This window comes from Rhamphochromis sp. 'chilingali' (assembly GCF_963969265.1).
Source record: "Rhamphochromis sp. 'chilingali' genome assembly, chromosome: 2".
In the NCBI taxonomy this organism is placed as follows: domain Eukaryota; kingdom Metazoa; phylum Chordata; class Actinopteri; order Cichliformes; family Cichlidae; genus Rhamphochromis; species Rhamphochromis sp. 'chilingali'.
In genome coordinates, this window is record NC_137930.1 from 43,667,804 (window position 1) to 43,687,221 (window position 19,418).

Consider the following 19,418-nt stretch of genomic DNA (forward strand, 5'->3'; position numbering starts at 1 on the left):
ATAGGAAGTACATTTGGGAGGAGGGCAGAAAAATGACTGTGCTGACCCAAATTAACTTTTTCATTTTTGTTGAGGACACTGGAAGAGTGACTCTTTGACTTCAAGGATAAATCTAGTATTGGCACGAGTGTGCACGTCACACGCACTCAGAAGTCATTTGATCCTTGGCTCGTGTGCCTTTAACTGTAAAACTAACTAAATGTGAATTTGAAAACATTGTTGTGGTTTATTTAGTCATTTAGTCGGAGTGCAAGCACGGGCTGTCCTGTGACTTCATGGCCGTCTTTGCGGTACTCTGTGCAGGTGAGAGGTTTTTAATCAACCAGAATCAGGGTCCCTGCTCTGTACCTGCAGAAAACACAATCAGTCTACCTGTAACTGAGTTCACTAGTAAGTGTTTTACTGTGCACATTAGTCAAGGATGCAGTGTATACTGGGATGGAAAGATTCACCTTTTCTGACACCCGACGTGTTAAAAGCGACAGAGACAAACCAGTCATCCTCGTCTGCACGTTCAAAAGCTCAGTGCAGTTTAAAAAGTAAGTCAGTGTTTATTATCACCAGTAAAAACATGACAGCACCACACTTAAAAAACTTTTTCAAAATCATCTGGAAAACCTCACTTTAAGAAACATGTTCATCCTCAGATTTCCCAGATTCACTGGTGCATGCTTCAGTCTTTCTTCTGAGATACAGTTTAATTCCAACTTGGGAAAACAAGCAAATGCAGCTCAGAAGGGTCCATCCAAGGTCTTCATGAACAGTTGTAGAGAGGACGAGTGCAAAGACGCTCCCGACATTAGTAAACACTGTACACTGACAGAGCCAGTACAACATAGCAACGGCGGTGCAACTGTGTGCGCCACAAACCGTGTTCATTCATTTGTTGTGTTAGTTTGAGCACGGGGAAACACTGTACACTGATCACTCATTCACACACTCACGCACACGAACTCACTGTTGAAGATTAAAAGTCTTTAGGTGCTACAGAGAAAATACAGAGCAGTGTTTGAATGGCACTGAGCGTGTCTGCAGGACATACTCAACAAGGCCGCTGTGCTTCTCAGATTTCAAACCACGGAAAACTTGCTCAGCTGCACACATTCATTCATAATGTAATCATGTCACGGGAAATACAGAGGACTGCAAATGCACTCTGAAATGTTAATCAACCAGGTGTCCATCAGAGCTGAATCCAAGCCCAAAAAGTAGATCTTTGATGCTTATTTTCTTGGTGCTGAGTAAATCGCTTTGACGTCACAGCTCTGTACAGTCTGCCACACAGGCTGCTTGCTGTGCAGTCATGTCCACATCCTCTGGTGACGAGCTGCACTGCTGCAGAGGTGAATAAATAGATCGTGTGTGGAGAGCTGCTAATGCTGTGACATCAACGAGGACTTTTAGAAAGTAGCATGAGTAATTCAACTTCATTTTAGCAAATGATTCTTTACCACCGGATAATTCAGGCTAAACTCGGCCTGCGCTGCACCTGTTTCTGTATGAACTGGAAAATCTCTTACGAAGAAAAAAAAATAAAAAAAAATGAACAAATAAAACCTAGCACTGCAAAAGCCAGAAACCTCCATCACATCATTGACTATTCAATACTGCAGTGAACATATTCTTTGCTTTCATTTCATTTTGCTGGACTTCTGAGGAAAATGACTTAAGTAAACATGGCAGCTCTTAGTTTGATTTCTTACTGGAATGGTTTGACTCATAAGACACTAAAGAAACACACGCACACACACACACACACACAGTCTCTCTGTGTTTGTATGTCATCAGGAAGCACTGTAATTGTCTGTTCAGACCTGAGTGGTGCACTGTGGGGGTTTTTAACCACACCACTCACAATGTTTCAGAGTGTGTGACACGCTGCTTCGTCTTCAGAAAGCTTGGTCTGTGTGGCGCTTCGGCCACTCTCAGAGTTTCTCCTCCTGGAAGAAAAGAACAGAAATAAAACATTAAGGCAACAAAACTATTAACTTCATATTCAAGAAAACGTTAAAAAGTTGCCCATCAGTTTATGATTAGAGAAAAATATTCATCTGTGTGATATTTGCCACTACTGTGTTCTGCTGCTTTTAATGTGGTTCCATATATACACAGACATTGCTGATGCTATTATTATTATTATTATTATTATTATTATTATTATTATGGGAACTTCACCATCATTAACACCACCACCATAATGTTGTGTGGAGCCTGCTGGCTGGTGTCATTGTCATTCACAGCTGTTCAACGATTACACAGCATCATCTTAGATATATAACTGCTGTCATCACTCTTATTATGACCAGCAATGCAAACAATAATTTATTTAATAACAATCTAAATAAACTGCGCTTAGATTAACTCTCTACAACCCTGAGTGAAACAGTGCGACTGTAAACTGATGTGAGGGGCAGCGTCGACACCTGCAGGCAGAGAAGACAACAGCAGTGAGGCTGGAGCAGGACTGTGACCAAACTGCAGTGTGAACTGAAACATCACTCAGAGGCCTATACAGCCAACTGTATAAGTGATGGGTGGGAGATGGAGGGCAGATCAGTAGTGCTTTAATGGTCTGGGAAAAATCATGTGCCTCTAAACCTGAATAAGGCCAGGGAGATGGTGATCGAGGACAGCTATCCACTCCCCGTGTACGTCCCGAGAGGCTCAAGTGGAAAACTAACACAGAGGCTGGATACAAGAAAGGGATGAGCCGCCTCCGTTTCCTAACATCCTTCTACACGTGCAGCATAGTGTTGGCGATTTCCTGTCAGTGGGTTGTGGTGAGCACAGTGTCCTCTGCTGTGGTGTGCAGGGGCAGCAGCATCAGAGCTGGTGAAACCAACAAGTGATCAGGATAATAAATGATGAGGAAGGCTGGCTCTGTGTTGGCTGTTATGGACCACAAACAGGACACACATCACCTCTAACACGCTGAATCAGTGCGGCTGCTATAAGGACAGATACAGGAAATCATTTCTCCCACATAACTCTATTAAAAAAAAATGGACACGATTTTAATCTGCAAATGTTTGTAATGTTTTGGTAACATTACATTTCCTGTTTACTTAGTTGATTTTTTAACAATATTAGTACTGCCACCATTATACTCTGGCCTGTGGCGCTTCTTCGCTTTGCTCATGTATGAAAATTCACACATACGTGTTCATTTATCATAAATCTTTTTATCTTCATTACATAACTATTTAGTGAGAAAGCAAAACAGCTGCTCATAAACAGCAAAGAGATGAATAACAAAACACGTATTCATTGTATGACAAACTAGTCAGTTACTGTCACTTTGATCAGCACTTATTCACACATGACATCATCACATTCCTGTGATCCCCAATAACTGAAAAATGTATTTACAAAAACGTACACATAATGTACACACAACACTGCAGTTTTTCTTTGTTTTTGTTCTTTTTAAATATATGTAACCTGTAAGTATTTGCGCGTCATAAAGTTTCTTCCAGACTGATTCAAGGTTGGGGGAACATACATTGATGCACTACAGTCGTTATCATTGTTTTCTATCTAACGCTCACACACTGAGCTCTTGCCCAAGGATTTGGGCCCACTAGTGGCCAGTGCCAGTGAGGGAATAAATGAGGCTGGTATGGGCTTCCCAGGCTTGGTTGACCTCAAGGGTCTCCTGAGGTAGCAGATGGGTGTTGGAGGACTGGCCTGTGGCTTTGGCAGCTGCAGAAGCAAAACCTGGGAAGAGGGACTTTCAGCTAGCCTGAAGGCAATTCAGGCAAGCTGTGGGAGGACTAAGTAACATCTAGCGGTGAATAGTATGTTTATGACTGAAAAGCCCGAGTTGTGATAAAAACCACACACAGTGAAGAAGTTATGAAGTGTAACTTTGACGTTAACAAATGTGGATTGCTGTAACAATCAGTGACTTGTGTGGCATACTGAGACATTCCTCAACATACCTGGGATGAGTGTCTCCTGGTACCTCACAGTTAGGCAGGCAGGTGTTTCCATGTGCTGACAAAGGCAGTGGGGATCAGTGAATAAGGTACAGTGGTGATGGAGTTCCAACTATCTGACGTGGGATCGTAACAGTCCAGAGTTTTACACCGCTGCGTCCCAAAATAACCTCCAACCACATAAAGCTTATTTCCCGAGGCCACGGCATGGCAGCTCATCCGTTTGGACGTCATGTCGCCCACTCGAGTCCACTGACTGGCTTCACAGTCAAAGCGATAAGCAGAGGCAGCTGTGAATTCTGTGTCGCCGCCCATGATAAAGATCTGGCTTCCCAAGACAGCAGCTGCCGTGTAGCGCCAGGGCTGAGGGCACTCGGCCGCGATGTTCCAGCGGTTTCCTACGGGGTCGTAACACTGGACCTACAAAATAGCAAGCAGGGAATTATACAGCTACAGTGCTATCGCCGACAGCACAACACTCACACTAAATGTAGTATTGTTCTTTTACATCTTTATTACACAATTACTGAAACAAAGAACAATAACTGGTCTTTCAAAGAAAAGTATAATCAATAAAATTCATACAGTATTGGTAGAGATGCTTCAGAGAGGCAGGTAAGTAACAAAGAGCACCAACCTTGGAGGCTTTGTCTCTGTGTATGGTGGTCCCCCCAAAAACAAAGAGTTTGAGTTTGGCAGAGACCACAGCAGCGTTACTGACGCCATCTCTTAGTGGAGCCATCATGGTCCATTTGTTATTGAGAGGGTCATACCGCTCCACCTGGTGAAGACGTTTGATACACTTAACACTTTAGTTTCATGTCCCTGTAAAGTTTGATCATAAAACAGTAAAATGCAAACTGAGCTGCTGGTCAAGCATCAGCGAAATCTCTGCACATGGTAAAGCTGTTCTTCACTCTTCTTGACAGACAGTCTTTAAACTTGGCAGGAGTGTTACGGACGACCTGCTATACACCTAACCCTGCGCTCCACCCTGCCCAATAAAACATGTTTACATTGCCTATAAAGCTTTATTTTAAACACCTGTCGAGGTGCAATTTTCTCTCTGTCATTTATTATTATAATTTAACTATTCTGTAAGACTTTAACAGAGAATGCACTTTTGTGCAAAGTACCACTTTCTGTAACTTCCTGCCAGTTCAAAGTCAATGCATATACGCTTTTGTGGCTGGCTATGAAATTTAAAGAACAAATAAACTGTAGATAAATATACGTAAATTGTCAAAAAAAAATTCTGCACTTGTCAGTTACAAATAAATAATTGTTTATTTCAGCTTTAGGTAGAAGTCATTGCTTTTCAGACCTGTTTCAGAGAGACAGATGGTGAAGCAGGGAAGACACCAGCTATGGCTGTATGCCCTCCAACAACATACAGACTGTTCTCCAGCTCAGCTGAACCATGGCCAAACCTGTGGAAGGGAAGCAGCATGTTGTGTGAACTTCTGTCAGTGATGGGTTTGCGATGGTGCACTTTGTAATGCAATCCACTATATGGCTAAAGTAAGTTTAAACACTTTTCTATACACAACGTCTATCCACACAAACTATACTTCTACCAGTGGCACTTGAACTAATCTCAGTTGCATCCAAAACTCATTTTGTCCTGGAGCTCCTTAGAAAGCCTTGGCATTTGCCACAGTTCATGACATATCTGCCATGTTTACAATCATGCTAACACTTCTTAATCCTTTCAAACATAATAGGGTGAAGTGAATGAAACGTAGTCTGAAGCACAGATTCACAAAGATAAACGTTGCAGCAGGAAAAATTGCCTTCTAAGCGATTTCTGGTTCAGTGGCAAGAGCAACGTCTGTTTTGTGATAATTTCTTATTGTTAAACAATTGCCAAGTACAATATATAGAACTCTAGAATCTCACTTTGCTTTGGGCAACACATTTAGACCAATAAATGTCCATTTACACTGCAAATTTAACTGCAAAACTACCCTAGAAATTGGACAGTACTACTACATTGCCGTTTGCGCTGATCCAGCATTTCCTATAAAGCAACAAACAGCATACCTGGCTATTAGCATGGGTGCTCCTTTAGACCACTCTTCATGGACAGTGTCATAGATCCAGACGTCTTTAGACACTCCATTCTCTGATCCTCGACCTCCTGTCACATAAACCTTACAACCAATGGCGCAGGCACTGAACTCCTTTCTAGGGCTGGGAAGGTCTGCCTTTGGTATGATCTCCTTGGCTTTATGATCAACCTATAGATTTGACATAAATATGTGAACATCAGAAGTGGCCCAGTTGTTGCAGTCAACATAAAATGAGACAGAGGATGAGAAATACATAAAGATGAACTGGTGAATTAAATAAAGCGGAGTTAAAATTCACTCTGAATTTGTTTCCATGTTCACAAAGGACACGAAGACGGGGTTATGTCGATGTATTATGAGGTTAATCCTCATAACTCACCAATCAATGGAATTTTTATGTCATTTCCCCACTGATATATTAAATTAGTATTAGTCATTGTGCTGAGATTAAACTCAATCAGCAAGGAGAGTTTTGGTTGTGAAAACCCGACTGTGTCGGGGTTGAGATGGAGAAGATCACAGCAGAGACAGGAGAGATGTTTTACACAGGAGAACAATTAAATACTGGAGGAATTAGTAGATCTATAGGTGTAAGCTTAAAATGAAAGAGCCGTTAAATGTCATGTTAATAACATAGCAGTTCAACTCACATCAGCCTGAGAGAAGTGACACTGACAGTGCATTACATGAAATCACACCACACAAGCAGAAAGGTCCTTTTACCTGATATATCTTGTCACACATGAAGGTTTGGCCTCCGAGTATAAGTAGCGTATGTCCTGCCTTGCGTGGTCGGGCACAAGGACTCGTCACTACTCCATCATTCTGAAGGATTTTCTTCTTACACTGCATTGCCTCTTCTACTATGGACCTGCAGGACAGTCAGCACATCAGCTGATCCTTACTGAAAGCGTGGAGAGTCTGTCAAAACCACAGCTGCTAGCGGATTTCTGTTTAAATTCACACTCCTATAATTTCTCAAGAATATGTTAATAATATTTGAAAAATATAAATAGTAACAATAACAAAAAAAGATAACACAAAAGGAAACTGAACTGATACACAGATACATGGGAATCTATATCCAAGCAAGTCTTGTCATGGAGTCCGACATGATCTGCTCTGTGGTTTCATGTAAGTGATACTGAAATGTTTTGTTTTTGCTTGATCGATGTAGAAGCCTGTATGCAGACAGGTTGTGATACCTGGAATCACCCTGCAGGACATCCGTTTCATGCTCTGCATCAGAACTATATTAAACTGTATCGCCCCATCAAATACAGTTTGAATGAATAGCTAAATAAAAGCAGGAATCGGTGACATTCTTGGTTCATTCTAAGGTAGAGTATTTGCTGTCACTTTTGAGAAACACCATTTTTGATTGAAGCTGGGTTCAGCTGGTCCATGGCACCAGCTCACAGGGTGTCACAGATCTGTGATGATCGAGTCACAGTCACAGCGAGGCTGCTCGGGCTCAGCTGTGTAATACCTTTCAAAAAAGATTTTGGCTTGGACTTGAAGACATTTCAGAAAATTTGTATTCAAGTGATGGAAAAGTAATATCATTTTAAAACTGTGCACGAACCCGGTTTTAAGATTGGGCTTCAAACTCTGTTTCTGATAGAGCCAACGATTAGGGCAGGATCAACGGACCCTGGGAAGATGCTTTAGCTACACTGCTGAGGGACTCCCCATGATGTACTCTACCTCCTTTCACTCCTTTCCTCTACTCACTTGTGTGTATATGCCACTATTGCATTAATTGTTATTAACCATCGTCTTCTCTCTTCCATTCATTTTTTGTGGTCGGCTCCTCTTTTACATCTTTATTACCTTTTAAGCCTAAAACTTCTTGGCCTGTAACACTTTTCACTCAATCAGACCCACCGAATATGAAAAGCTAGTATTGAATGCGAAAGCTTAAATGTGAGATGAAACAAAGAGAAGACACAAAGTTTACATGGTCTTGGTCTTATGAGCCTACCTGCTCCTCTTGTCAGCCATAATCAGCTCCTCACAGGCTACAGCCTCCAGCAGACACTCCGAGGGCAGCAGAGCCAACCTTATGCCTGTCAGCAGCTCTGGCAAATGAAGACGCCGACCCTCCAAGTCGTATCGAACCCACCGCATCACAGAGTTAAACACAACCTGCCATGAGTCGAATTACCAGCCAACATCAATTTATGGCTTCCAACACTGTACGAGGAGCATTCTGTGGTTTGGTTGGTATTTGGTTGAAAAATCACTTCCAAACACAAATCAGTACGCTCTGAAAAAACACGCCACAGACACAGGAGAGTCCCCGCGAGTGACGACACTCACCTGTTCATCTTCTATCTCCAGCTCGTCACTCAGAATCAGCTCCAGCAGCTGGTCTTTGGACAGACTGTAGAAATCCTCAGACTCTCTCACCTGAAAGCACAAATACTTATGTTATATGCAACATACACACTCTCTCACACAAACACACACTTTATTCAAAAAAGGAAAGTTTCCTTTTTTGAATAAAGTAAAACCTTTTAAGCCTTCGTTTCCATTTTGATCATTCTGGTTTATAGTGCATGAAAACCACAAATCCTCCATCTCTGTCGTGGTCTCCGTGCCTGCCCGGCCGGCCCCACGAGGCTTCATGTGTTGTTTGGTTTTCTCTCTCCCTCTCTGCCTGGGCGGAGCTCACTGTGGGCTCCGCCCTTGGCCCACACACCTGACAACAATCAGCTGTCATCACCTAGGAGCAATATTTGAGGCTGGAACACAGATCCTCTCGTCGCTGGATGATTGTACGTTAGCGATTCTCCCAGCTCCTGTGAACCTGTGCTTTGTGAGTGACTTCCCTTTCTTCTGCTACAGAGACTTTCCTCCCTGCCGTGTGAATGTGTGAGTTTGGGCAAGAAGACGTGAGCGAGTGTGAGAGAGCTTCCCCGTGATTCCCTGGAGTTTGGATTTCCCTTCACTGTATACATCGTGCACTAGTGCTGTAAATAAACTGCTTTTGGAGACGTTTAACCGCTCTGCGCTTGAGTTCCTACTACCTGATTGTGTCAATCTCAGATTATTAAAATATTCCACAGGATCAATCCCCCCACAAATCTGAAACATATGTTCATTTGTTCACTCAGTATTTTTTAATAAACTTAGAGAAAACAAGAATAGTCATCTTTACCGTCTCATAGTGCACCAGACACATCCTCCACGACAGCTCGTACAGTCTTTTACACTGATGAGCATCTGATAACAGCATCATTCCCAAGCAGTTGGACGCGTGCAGGTTTTTTTCTAAGAACTCTGCTGCTGCATCCCGAATATCGTGGAACTGCAGCATGTCGCCAGCCTCCAACAACGACTCTGCGTTCTCCTCATTTATGATCACTCGGGAAGAGTAGGCAAAGTCCAACAGAAGCTCCAGGACCTAGCCAAGTAGGCCATTGGAAAATTAGCCATGCACATTACAGGACATATAACAGCGTGATACACTGCCTAAGACCAAAACACACTAAACGTGGGCACGTGTACTGGTGAATTTTAAGAGATCAAAGAATGGAAGAAAAGAGGAAGCAGGCAGTTTGTATTGTGGCTGTTTGCATATGTGTGCTATACATGCAGCATTTAATGCGAGCCTGCAACCTCAGCCAGGTCTCCATTGGAAAAGACACTTTGATCCTAGTTAGAAATCTTCCTAAACTAAATCCTAATAAATTGGAGTAACAATAATTTTTCAGTGTCACCTGAGCCAAATCAAATTACAAGGACAATCTGAAGCCATTACCTAAACAGTATGACAGCAGATACCTGACAGCTGAAGGACATGCCTCCCATTCCACTTTTAGAAACTAAAAACAAGTAAACCTGCAGTCTGAGAGCAAAGCTCTGCTGGGATATCAGGATACTATAAGGTCTGTGACACATGATGAACCCCGATCACTTCCTCTTGCAAAATTTGTTTGCAAGAGAAAGAAATTTAATGTGAATTCTGGACTTGAGGAGCCAGTGAAGACCAGCTAATATGGGAGACAGACGATCCCTCCTTCTCATCCCCGCGCCACTAAAAGCTTTCAGAGCAGCCCAGTAGTAAGGAATGAGCCAGTCCACAGTGAGGTGGCAGAGGAGGTTATGAGATCCCTCATGATTCTGACCATATTGTGCAGATGAAAGCCTGCTGTCCTTCTGATTTCTTTAATGTGAGAGAAAAAGGACCTGCTATGAAGTGGTTCAACCCTCTCTGTCCTCAACTCTTTACATGTATATTTCTTTACACTTATATTTCCTGTCCTCTGAAGATTAAACTTTAAGGCATACAAAATTAAATAGCATCAGACTTCAGGTTCATTTTATTGGATGCAGCTCAGGAGGTAGGGCAAGTTATCTACTAAGTGGGAAGTTGGTGGCTCGATCCCTGGCTCCTCCAGTCTGTGTGCTAAATATCCTTGGGCATGGTACTAACCCCAAGTTGCTCTCAGATGCATCCATCACAGTATGAATGTGGGTGAATGTTAGATAGAAAGCACTTGTGCAGGAAAAGCAGAGAAAAATAATGTTTGTGTGAATGAGGCAAGTGCTTTGAGTGCTGAGGTAGAGCTATATAAGATTATATATATAGATATGTTTGTTTTTTTAATGAAAAGAACTGAAAACAAGGAGCCACCAGAACATGCTAACCTGACTGTTCAAAGAGAAATTCAGAGTAGTACCTCGGGGTGTATACTGTCTCTGAAATTGACGTCAGTGTCCAGGCTTTCTCGCAGCCCTCCGCTAAACATGGCTTCAAAGTAACGACTACATGCTGCCAGGACAGCCCTGCAGAACACGAAAGCAGATGAGCCAGAGTGAAAGTCACAAGTTAGAAAACAAACAAACAAAAGGGGTCATCGAAAAAGACACTGCCAGCGTGAGTTTACCTGTGGCATGGGAAAGAGCGATCGCCGGCCCACAGAGTGACATCAGTAAACATGCATTGTTTTCTCATGGTGTTCAAATGAGTCAGGACACTGTCGGGATGTGAAGGCTTGTGGAACAATGAGATGTTCATGGAACCTGTGCTAGTGCGGGATTTCCGATTCTCGTGAACAGTCACCGACATGGCAGCTTTGCTTGGTACCTACAGCACTCTCTCCTATACTGCAATAAAAACAGGGGGAGACAAAGGAAAATACTGTCACACTGTAGACACAGCTGGGATTAGCAGTATAGATGCGTGTATGCAAGTGGTCACAGTTCTGTGCACAATACACAAGAACTAAAGATCTAACCATAACATCACATTTCTTACAACACTGTTCACATAATGGTACACTGTACTGCCAAAGTATTCACTCACCCATCCAACTTTCAATCGCTTTCAGGGCCACAGACTATTTCTACAAACATTTGTGAAAGAATGGCTCACGCTCAGGGAATTCCAGCGTGGTACCGTGATAGGATGCCACCTGTGCAACAAGTCCAGTCATGAAATTTCCTTGCTACTAAATACTCCACAGTCAGCTGTTAGTGGTGTTATAACAAAGCAAGGTCCATAAAGACATGAGTTTGATGTGGAAGAACTTGACTGGCCTGCACAGAGCCCTGACCTCAACAACAGAACAGCTTTGGGATGAATTAGGGTGGAGACTGTGAGCCAGACCTTCTCGTCCTCATCAGTAGCTCACAAAGGTGTTTCTGGTAGAATAGTCAAATATTCCCATAAACACAGTGCAAAGCTGTGAGGCTTCCCAGAAGAGTGGGAGCTGTTATAGCTGCAGAGGGTGGGCCGCCATCATGTTAAACCCTGTGGATTAAGAATGGGATGTGACTCAAGTTCATATGCGTGTGAAGGCAGACAAACAAATACCTTTGGCAACACAGTGTATCTGTGGCCTGAATGAGTTCCTCTGAGTGCACTCCAGGATCCCAGAGCGTTGAGGAAATGTTCCAAACTGTCTCTTAAGTTTGAAAGGATAGGCTCATGGGACCAGTATGGGGAACTATTAAAACATGTTTAATAAAATGCACTTATACACAAGTGACAGCTGCAGATGAGCAGCACTCTGAGATATCTGGGAAGTAACAAAACATGTTGAGGTGTGTTCTTTGACAGACAAACAGAGTGCTCCTAGACTGGCTTGATTTTTTTTCATTTTTATTTATTTCTTATATGGGCCATGTACAAAATGCATTAATAGAATAAAGAACACACACACACACACACACACACACACACACACACACACACACACACACACACACACACAGGTTTAGGCCCCACAATATTTTCAGGGACGGGCCTTTAAGGTGTTGCAGATAAATACAACAAAATAAAACCAGTAGAAGAAGAAGATTTATTCATAACACACGGGAAAAGACCCAGGGAAAGAAAGGTAACAATAAAAACCGATAGAAACAATAAATTTCCCACCCGAGCCTCAACTCTTGCGGCCCGGTACCAAACGCCTCACGGACCGGTACCAGTCCATTGCCCGGGGGTTGGGGACCGCTGTCCTAGAGTGAGGCACGAATGTGACGTGACAATGGTCAAAGTGAACAGTGAAAGCACAAACTGCATTGTCTTTTTCGCCTTTGGGCAACACATTTTAGATTGTGGAGGTCACTCCTCCTTAGGGATGGTGTTAGCCATCCCCGTCAGCCAATCCAGAGGCACTGCACCACATCACATCAGTATTTCAACATCCAGGGCCTTAATTAATCTCAGGACAAACCTCCTCCACCCTGGAGACCCGGCTAACAAGGAGCTGTTAAACTACTACCAACTAATACATAACGGGCGAGTTATCCACTTCATCAGTCACCTGATGATTTGCCAGAGCTGCTTTTGAGGGATTCTGTTCTGTTGGAGGTGGGAATAGAAGATCCTCTGTCAGATATTTCCAGCACTTCCTCATTATACATTATGCCTGTCCAGTATCCTCCTCAACCACCTGCTCCAACTCACTGACAGCTCAGCTCCTCTCTTCACCCGATTACAAAACTGGACCTGCAACCTATAGTGTCCTGGTGCCATGTACACTTATATTCTCTCCCTCCTTCAGGTCACACTGTTGTAGCCCACATTAGTGTCTCACAGTAGAGCAATGGACATGACACCCTGGGTTACTCTAAACACCTAATGAAGTAAGACTCAATAAATAGAACACAATATTTCCTCTCAATTTCACTGCAGACTGATAAACAACCAAGCGCTAAAGATGGTCTTATTACAGTGGTGCTGTGTTAGCCAGTCACAGGAAAATAGGTAGACAGCCCAGACTGGAAGGAATGCTGGGTCAGCATCCCCATTGCTGCTTGTGTGTGTGCGTGTGTGTCTACATTTGCTGACACAGAGTTTTAGAGTAAAGTCATACCCCTTCAGTGACAGGGTGTGTGCATGCAGACTTGACCAGTGTGTGCTGTGAATGAACAAAGGATGGAAATGCTAGCACATTCAAACAAAGCATGTTGTGGACAACACAGCAGCGCAGCACAGCTCTCTCACACACACGTGAGCTTCTGTGTTGTCATCTCTCCCTTTGGGAGGGCCGCAGTAATTAGGGCCGTTTCTGACACACCTTCCAAGGGGATGATGGCAGATTCTGACTTGGTTTTAGGATTTGAGGTTACAAGATTTTTTTCTGACTCAGAGCGGGGCTTTGAGAGATGATTATACATTTAGCTGTCATCAGTCAACATACAGTAAAGGCAATTCATCTTTGTTACCCTATATGGCACACTTAGCTGTATTTTTTTGTGGTTTCTGATTATTCCACTGATAAAGTTTTTAAAGAATCCCTGTTATACGAAGGAATATTAGGGCCATAATAAGAAAAAATATATATTATTGTTACTTTCAAGATTAAACCTAAAGTAATATTTGAGAACAAAGTTGAAATATGGAGATTACAGTCGTTTCAAACGTGCTCGAGGCTGTAAGCATCTGTATCGTTGCATCTGTCCAATGCAGCCATTTCATTTTGGACAAATCCGACCAACTCCTCCACGTTTGTGTGGTTTTTTTTTTTCCACCTTCTCGTCCTTATACGCATCACCACGCTGTGTTTATGTGCTAAAACAGAAATAAGTTCAGATCAAGTTCAAGTTGCTCATGCTTATAGCTTCATGCAGTAGGGAAGGTGTATGTTGTAGACTAAGACACAAGAAGATATCTATTCAAGCTGTCTCACTAACTTATCTACACAGGGTGTTTTCTGTGGCAGATGTTTGACTCAAAACAACTTTAATCTCAACATTTTGTCTTTATTCTAAGAATAAACACTTTTTTTTCTTAATACGGCCCTAATACTGCATTGTACTATCAACAACAGGATTAACAGGTAGATATTTTCTTTGGCGTTGTTTAATTCAAAGCAGTAAAATACCGTAGTTAGAGCTGAGGCTTCAGCGGTGGTGATAATAATGATTATGTTGATCAGTACTGAGATTAGTTATTGGATCAGGATTGTTTTTGATCTTAGTGAGGTAAAAGGACACTGCTGCCTTCCTGTTAACTTACAAATCCTTGCATAAAAATTAACTGGTCCTCTTTATTCACCCAAATTCAGTGCATCTCTTAGAAGGCTTCTTTCACTCCATGCCATCTGCACCTGCATGATGGATGTAAATCTTTATCCGAGCTCATGTTTGGTGAGTCAACTTAGCAACCACTGCATTGTTTGGCTTTCATCATACTGCATTTTGTGACGCTCTGCTGTGCAGAGCTCGTGGTCTTCTGCTGTGGCAGACATGAGACTTTTGTTTGACAGTCTGTGATATAGAGCACCTCACTGCAGTCAGGTGCACTCAGGTAACCTCAGGCTCCGCAGTGCAGGAAAGCGCTGTGACTGACACATAAAGCTGTGTTCTGCTGGCAGAGCGTGCATAGCCAACACCCCTCGATCACATTCATTAATTATTTGAACATAAAAATCATGATTGAAATTACAATTTTATCAACTTTGCAGCCTGAGATAATGGTTAGAAGGAAGAATGTATTAAAACAAAAATGAATGTGCACTCACCAACTGCCTAGGGATCTGCCAGAGTAATGCAAGCTTGGCGGCCTGCTCAGCCCGAGTCAACCACCTGTCGAGGAAGGGAGGGAGGGGTTAACTGATTGTTTGTCGACGCCACTCTTACCTTAATCACCAGTTTCAAACATATACACAATGAGCCACAGTACTTGTGCAACATTATCAACTATAAATCCTTTTTGATAGTACATTTGGTGATACATATATATTGCAATCGGAGGGAAGGAGTTTTCTTAACAAAGCAGCTATATGTTAATATTACATTAACACTTAGAGGACTCAGTTATGGAAACTCAGAGTTTATTAAACAGAACAAGCAATTCTTGGACCATAATCTTCTGTAAATGACTGAACCATGGGGGGCTGCTGTGGTTGTTCTTTTCTGTTCAACTTTTCACCCCATCTTTACTTGACCTTCACCAGAGGAGGCAGGGCGCTCGCTCTATGTCCATCTTTGAGAGATGAGGGAGAGCAAAATATACGTACAGTGTGATTGGTTCTCATCTTCTTAAGTGGTGTACCAGAAAAAGAACGATGCACTAGCTGTAGAGCAGCTGCAGCCAACTGTTAATGCATTTCAGACAATAGGTGGAGGTCCCGCTACTGCACGCTCATTAAAAACAGATGCATGCTGGTATTTACGTGTTACTGCTGGTACATGAAGCAGTGGTGAGAGTATGTTTGGGCAGATGGATCCTTACAGTGTGAAGTGCAGTTTTTATAAGTGCAGAAGGTTTTTGCAGGGGCTCCAGCGTGGATGGGTGAAAGGGTTTTTGTGCACAGGCGCAGTGTGCTGAATGTGGGTCGGTGTGTCCAGATTAGCTGAGTTTCTTGGACACATAAAGGCAGTATTGAATCCAGGCAACAGCATGTGTGCCCAACAGAAGGCTCATACCAACTCCACATTCAAACAGCTCACCACACACACACACACACACACGCTGTTACACACACAGTGTTACAGCACGCACACATGTATCGTTCACCAGTGGAATATCAACACAGAGGCTGAATAGATGGAGTGCTTTAAAGAGAGCAGCAGTCAGTAGGCCTGAGCTTGTTTACCCATAACTAACATAGCTGAATCTGTTGCCCTGAGCCACTCTGTGTGTCTGTCTGATTGAGCAAGTGATTCACTAACAAGTAGCCCTCTCCTGGGGGCCGGGTCCATGTTATTTCTAGGTTATTAAAATTCCCATTTACCCACCTGGACAGCTAAGTAAAAAGCACACATCCATGCCTGCTATGAGTTAAGACAATCAAAGGTTTCCTTCTGTACTGCAGCCAAGCTTGGCTTTGTTAGTAACTCTGTGTGTTAAATGGCTTTGACATAAGCACAACCTATTAAACAACTTACCAAAAACTTCGATGTGCTTAGTGAGTAAATACTGACTGACATCCACATCAGCATGGCCCACCCAGAATTTTTATGTGCAAGAAACTGAAGAAGAAATTAGAAGCCAAAGGTTTCCAAAAGTTTTTCTTAGAACAAAAAGGAAGTAATTACGTCTCAGATGATTTAGAGACAAAGGATAAAAGGGAGAGAGCTGGTCAGCTGTAAGACACAAGCTACAAACTCTGAGAAAAAGAAACTCTTTAGGTCAAATTTATTGAACTTTACGTTTTTTAAATATCCAAATAATTTTCTAGAAAATCAATTGTGAGGTGAGGAACCATTCCTTCTCTCCTTTCAGCTCCTCCATCTTTCCCCTCCCTACCTACTATCCTCTGTCACAACAACCCTCTGCACATCCTCCTCCACTAAATCCACGAACCACCTCTGAGGTCTTCCTCTTGCCTGGCAGCTCCATCTTCATCATCCTCTGTCTAATAGATCTACTCTCCCTCGCCTCTGTCTCAAACTGTCTCTAAGGTCAGAGAGACAAATACAACGTTTCAGAGTTCAAAGTGTTGTCTGATACAGCCGCTTAACTCTCACAGGCTAATCAATAAAAACAGATCACATATCACAAATTATACCGATCAAATACATGAAACATAAACCAAGTCTTCACATGCGCACTCACATCTTTCATGCTGACTCTGTTTGCTGACCCTGGTGCCTGACATGGACCTGCTAACATTAAAGATGTGTGCAGCTCAGCCTGCTTCAATCATTTATCACAAGTTAAATAATTGAGCAACAGTGTTGCATAATCGGAGAATAGTTACAAAAGACAAACGTGGTCCTGAGAGAGTGTGGCAGAGCTGCTGTAGCTTCCGAGAAACAAAGAGCTCCCTGACAGAAGACGAAAACTTTCACTTTAGTCCAGCAGGATCTGAGGCCACGGAGTTAGTTAGCCGTCAGTGAACATGCCCCCAGTGGGCCACCAGCTCCAGGCTGTGGATGTGCTTAGGCCGGTTCCTGCCTGTGGGGCAGCCGAACATGCACTTCCATAGACCTGTCCGGAATTTCAAATGTGAAAAATCGCGTTCCGCTGGAATGGCACTGGACCAAATGGCTTCCATTTAGCTTTGCTATGCACCAACTTGGGTGCTGTTGAGAACCTTTGCGAGCAGCCTACACTTGTCTTAAAGCTTGTCGTTCACATGACACAGACACTTCGAGTCCGTACGAATTCGCAAGCTGACCGTACACAGCTCTGCCGCTGAAGCACTGACGCTAATGTGAGAACAATAACTGACAAAGCTCCACTCACTCCACGGTCTGGCTCCCACAGCAGTGCCAGAGGGAAGCTCTGCTACTCACGTTCACGTCAGCTGCAGGTTAAATCCACGCAGTGTAAAGTTTCATGTCTCCGCTCACGAACAAACATCACACTCCCTTCACAGCAGCTCAACTACCTCTCCCTGTTCTCCTTCTTCTTCGGTAGCTTGGCCCGATGCCTGTCTCACTGGCTGTGGAAGAAAGCCTTCACACTGCAGCGGAACCAACAACCAATGACTTTGGACTGACTCGTTGCTGGCGTTACTAACACCAATCCCCAGCCTCGAGATAAACTCTCAGCCAATAACATTGCACACGGCGAGATTTTAGAAGCGGCGTCTATCGTGACTGGCAGCTACTTAGGCCAATCATCGTCGACGTCGTTGTACGAACCACAAAGCTAGCCCCAATGAAATCCCCCGAGGAGCAATCATACACAAAGAGAGGCGGCTTTAAACACGGTAGCACAACAGCTGCTTGTCGACACTACTCTGATTTTAAAACAATCCCCTGGCTTTAAATCACAGCCACACAGTAGAAACAGACATGACTAATCTGGTGATTTAGCGCAGAGAGTAAATATTGTCATTCCAGTTAACAGTTTCATCACTGCGTGCACTGCCAGGGCTTCCCATTGGAGCCGGGAAACTTTAAACTGGATTCATTTTAACATTAGAGCCTCATGTCTCACAGCCCATTAGAGGAGACGCAGTGTGCCAGTGGTGTCAGTAACAAGTTGCACACAGAAAACATAGTCCCTCGGCTGAGAATCCATCAGACTGAATACAAGCATCAGCGAAAACATGGTGCTATGAGCCCACTTTAAACGGAAACATCACCTGCTGCTCACGGTGTGATGTGTGTTACTCTCTCAGCTGCAGAGTCGCTGCTGTTTATGGTTTGAGAGTAAAGATTAAATATAAAAGCGGAATTTTAACTTTGTATAAATTAGATGTCAGGTCAGAAAATTTGTGTAGGTGTCATGTTTTAGGGTCACAAACAATTTTGCGCTCAAAAATCGAATTATTTATTATAGATGGTCATCAGGGAAATCCAGAGACATTAGACGATTAAAAAAACAACAACTTTAGATCCCCCGTAGAGTTCACACACAGAGGTCGGAGGGATCTTCCAGGGATCATGATGCTACTTTCTGGAGACCTGATTGGTCAGTAGATTTCATACCTGTTTATCTCTAATCTGGATCTTAACCTGCTCCGGAGCAAGTTACCTTCACAGCAGCAACGTTACCATGGCGATGTAGCCCCGGAAGAAGTGAATCACCTTCATAGTATAGAAGCCCAGGGTAACCCTGAAGCTGTCTGGATAAGGCCTCAGGTCAGCTGTGTTTTGGTTTTTTTAAACCTCATGTTTCCTTCTTCTCTCCCTGGTTCAACGCTTGGTCTTTGAAAAGCAAATGTTTCTGTTGATTATGCAACGCTCAGTTTCACTTTGACATAGACAGTTTAAAGATTTGCAACCAAACATTGTGAAAGACATGGCCTTACACTGACTACCCCATGCTCCAATTTAGAAAACAGATGGGCATTGTGGCTCTGGAAAGTGAAGATGACACATTAACGGCTGCAGCAGCTGACTCTCTGCTTGCAAAAAGATCACAAACAATAAAGAGTTTGTGGGTTTAACCACTAGTTTCACATCTTACAGAATGCAACATACAGCGGTTTTTCATAAAATATCTCAAGTAATATACATGTGGTTTTCATGTATCTTCATTCAAGAACAA

At 43.0% G+C, this 19,418-nt stretch overlaps 1 protein-coding gene across 3 annotated transcripts; it reads right to left on the reverse strand.

The window, feature by feature from the left end:
* Nucleotides 1–481: 481 nt before the first annotated feature.
* On the reverse strand, nt 482–17,903 carry enc2 (ectodermal-neural cortex 2). 3 transcript variants are annotated; one of them, XM_080861643.1, is made up of 14 exons: nt 17,714–17,903; nt 16,361–16,444; nt 14,992–15,055; nt 10,906–11,125; nt 10,699–10,804; nt 9,174–9,419; nt 8,333–8,422; nt 7,995–8,158; nt 6,734–6,881; nt 5,982–6,178; nt 5,263–5,368; nt 4,576–4,719; nt 3,942–4,358; nt 482–1,940 (listed from the first exon to the last, which is right to left on the reverse strand). In XM_080861643.1, the coding sequence occupies exons 4-13, from the start codon at nt 11,085–11,087 to the stop codon at nt 3,972–3,974; spliced, it is 1,770 nt and encodes a 589-aa protein (XP_080717769.1). In that variant the 5' UTR covers nt 11,088–11,125; nt 14,992–15,055; nt 16,361–16,444; nt 17,714–17,903; the 3' UTR covers nt 482–1,940; nt 3,942–3,971. The 3 variants fall into 3 exon arrangements, with proteins under 3 accessions (XP_080717769.1, XP_080717768.1, XP_080717770.1); XM_080861642.1 differs by lacking the exon at nt 16,361–16,444; XM_080861644.1 differs by lacking the exon at nt 16,361–16,444 and having other exon boundaries at nt 17,664–17,903.
* Nucleotides 17,904–19,418: the final 1,515 nt, after the last annotated feature.

Excerpts from the sequence above, each read along its gene's own strand:
- enc2 (XM_080861642.1), bottom strand. The coding sequence starts at position 11,087 with ATGTCGGTGACTGTTCACGAGAATCGGAAATCCCGCACTAGCACAGGT. Across the intron at positions 8,423-9,173 it reads GTCTGGTGCACTATGAGACG|GTGAGAGAGTCTGAGGATTT; the intron begins GTAAAGATGACT and ends TTGTGCTTTCAG. Across the intron at positions 6,179-6,733 it reads TGTGTGACAAGATATATCAG|GTTGATCATAAAGCCAAGGA; the intron begins GTAAAAGGACCT and ends TCAAATCTATAG.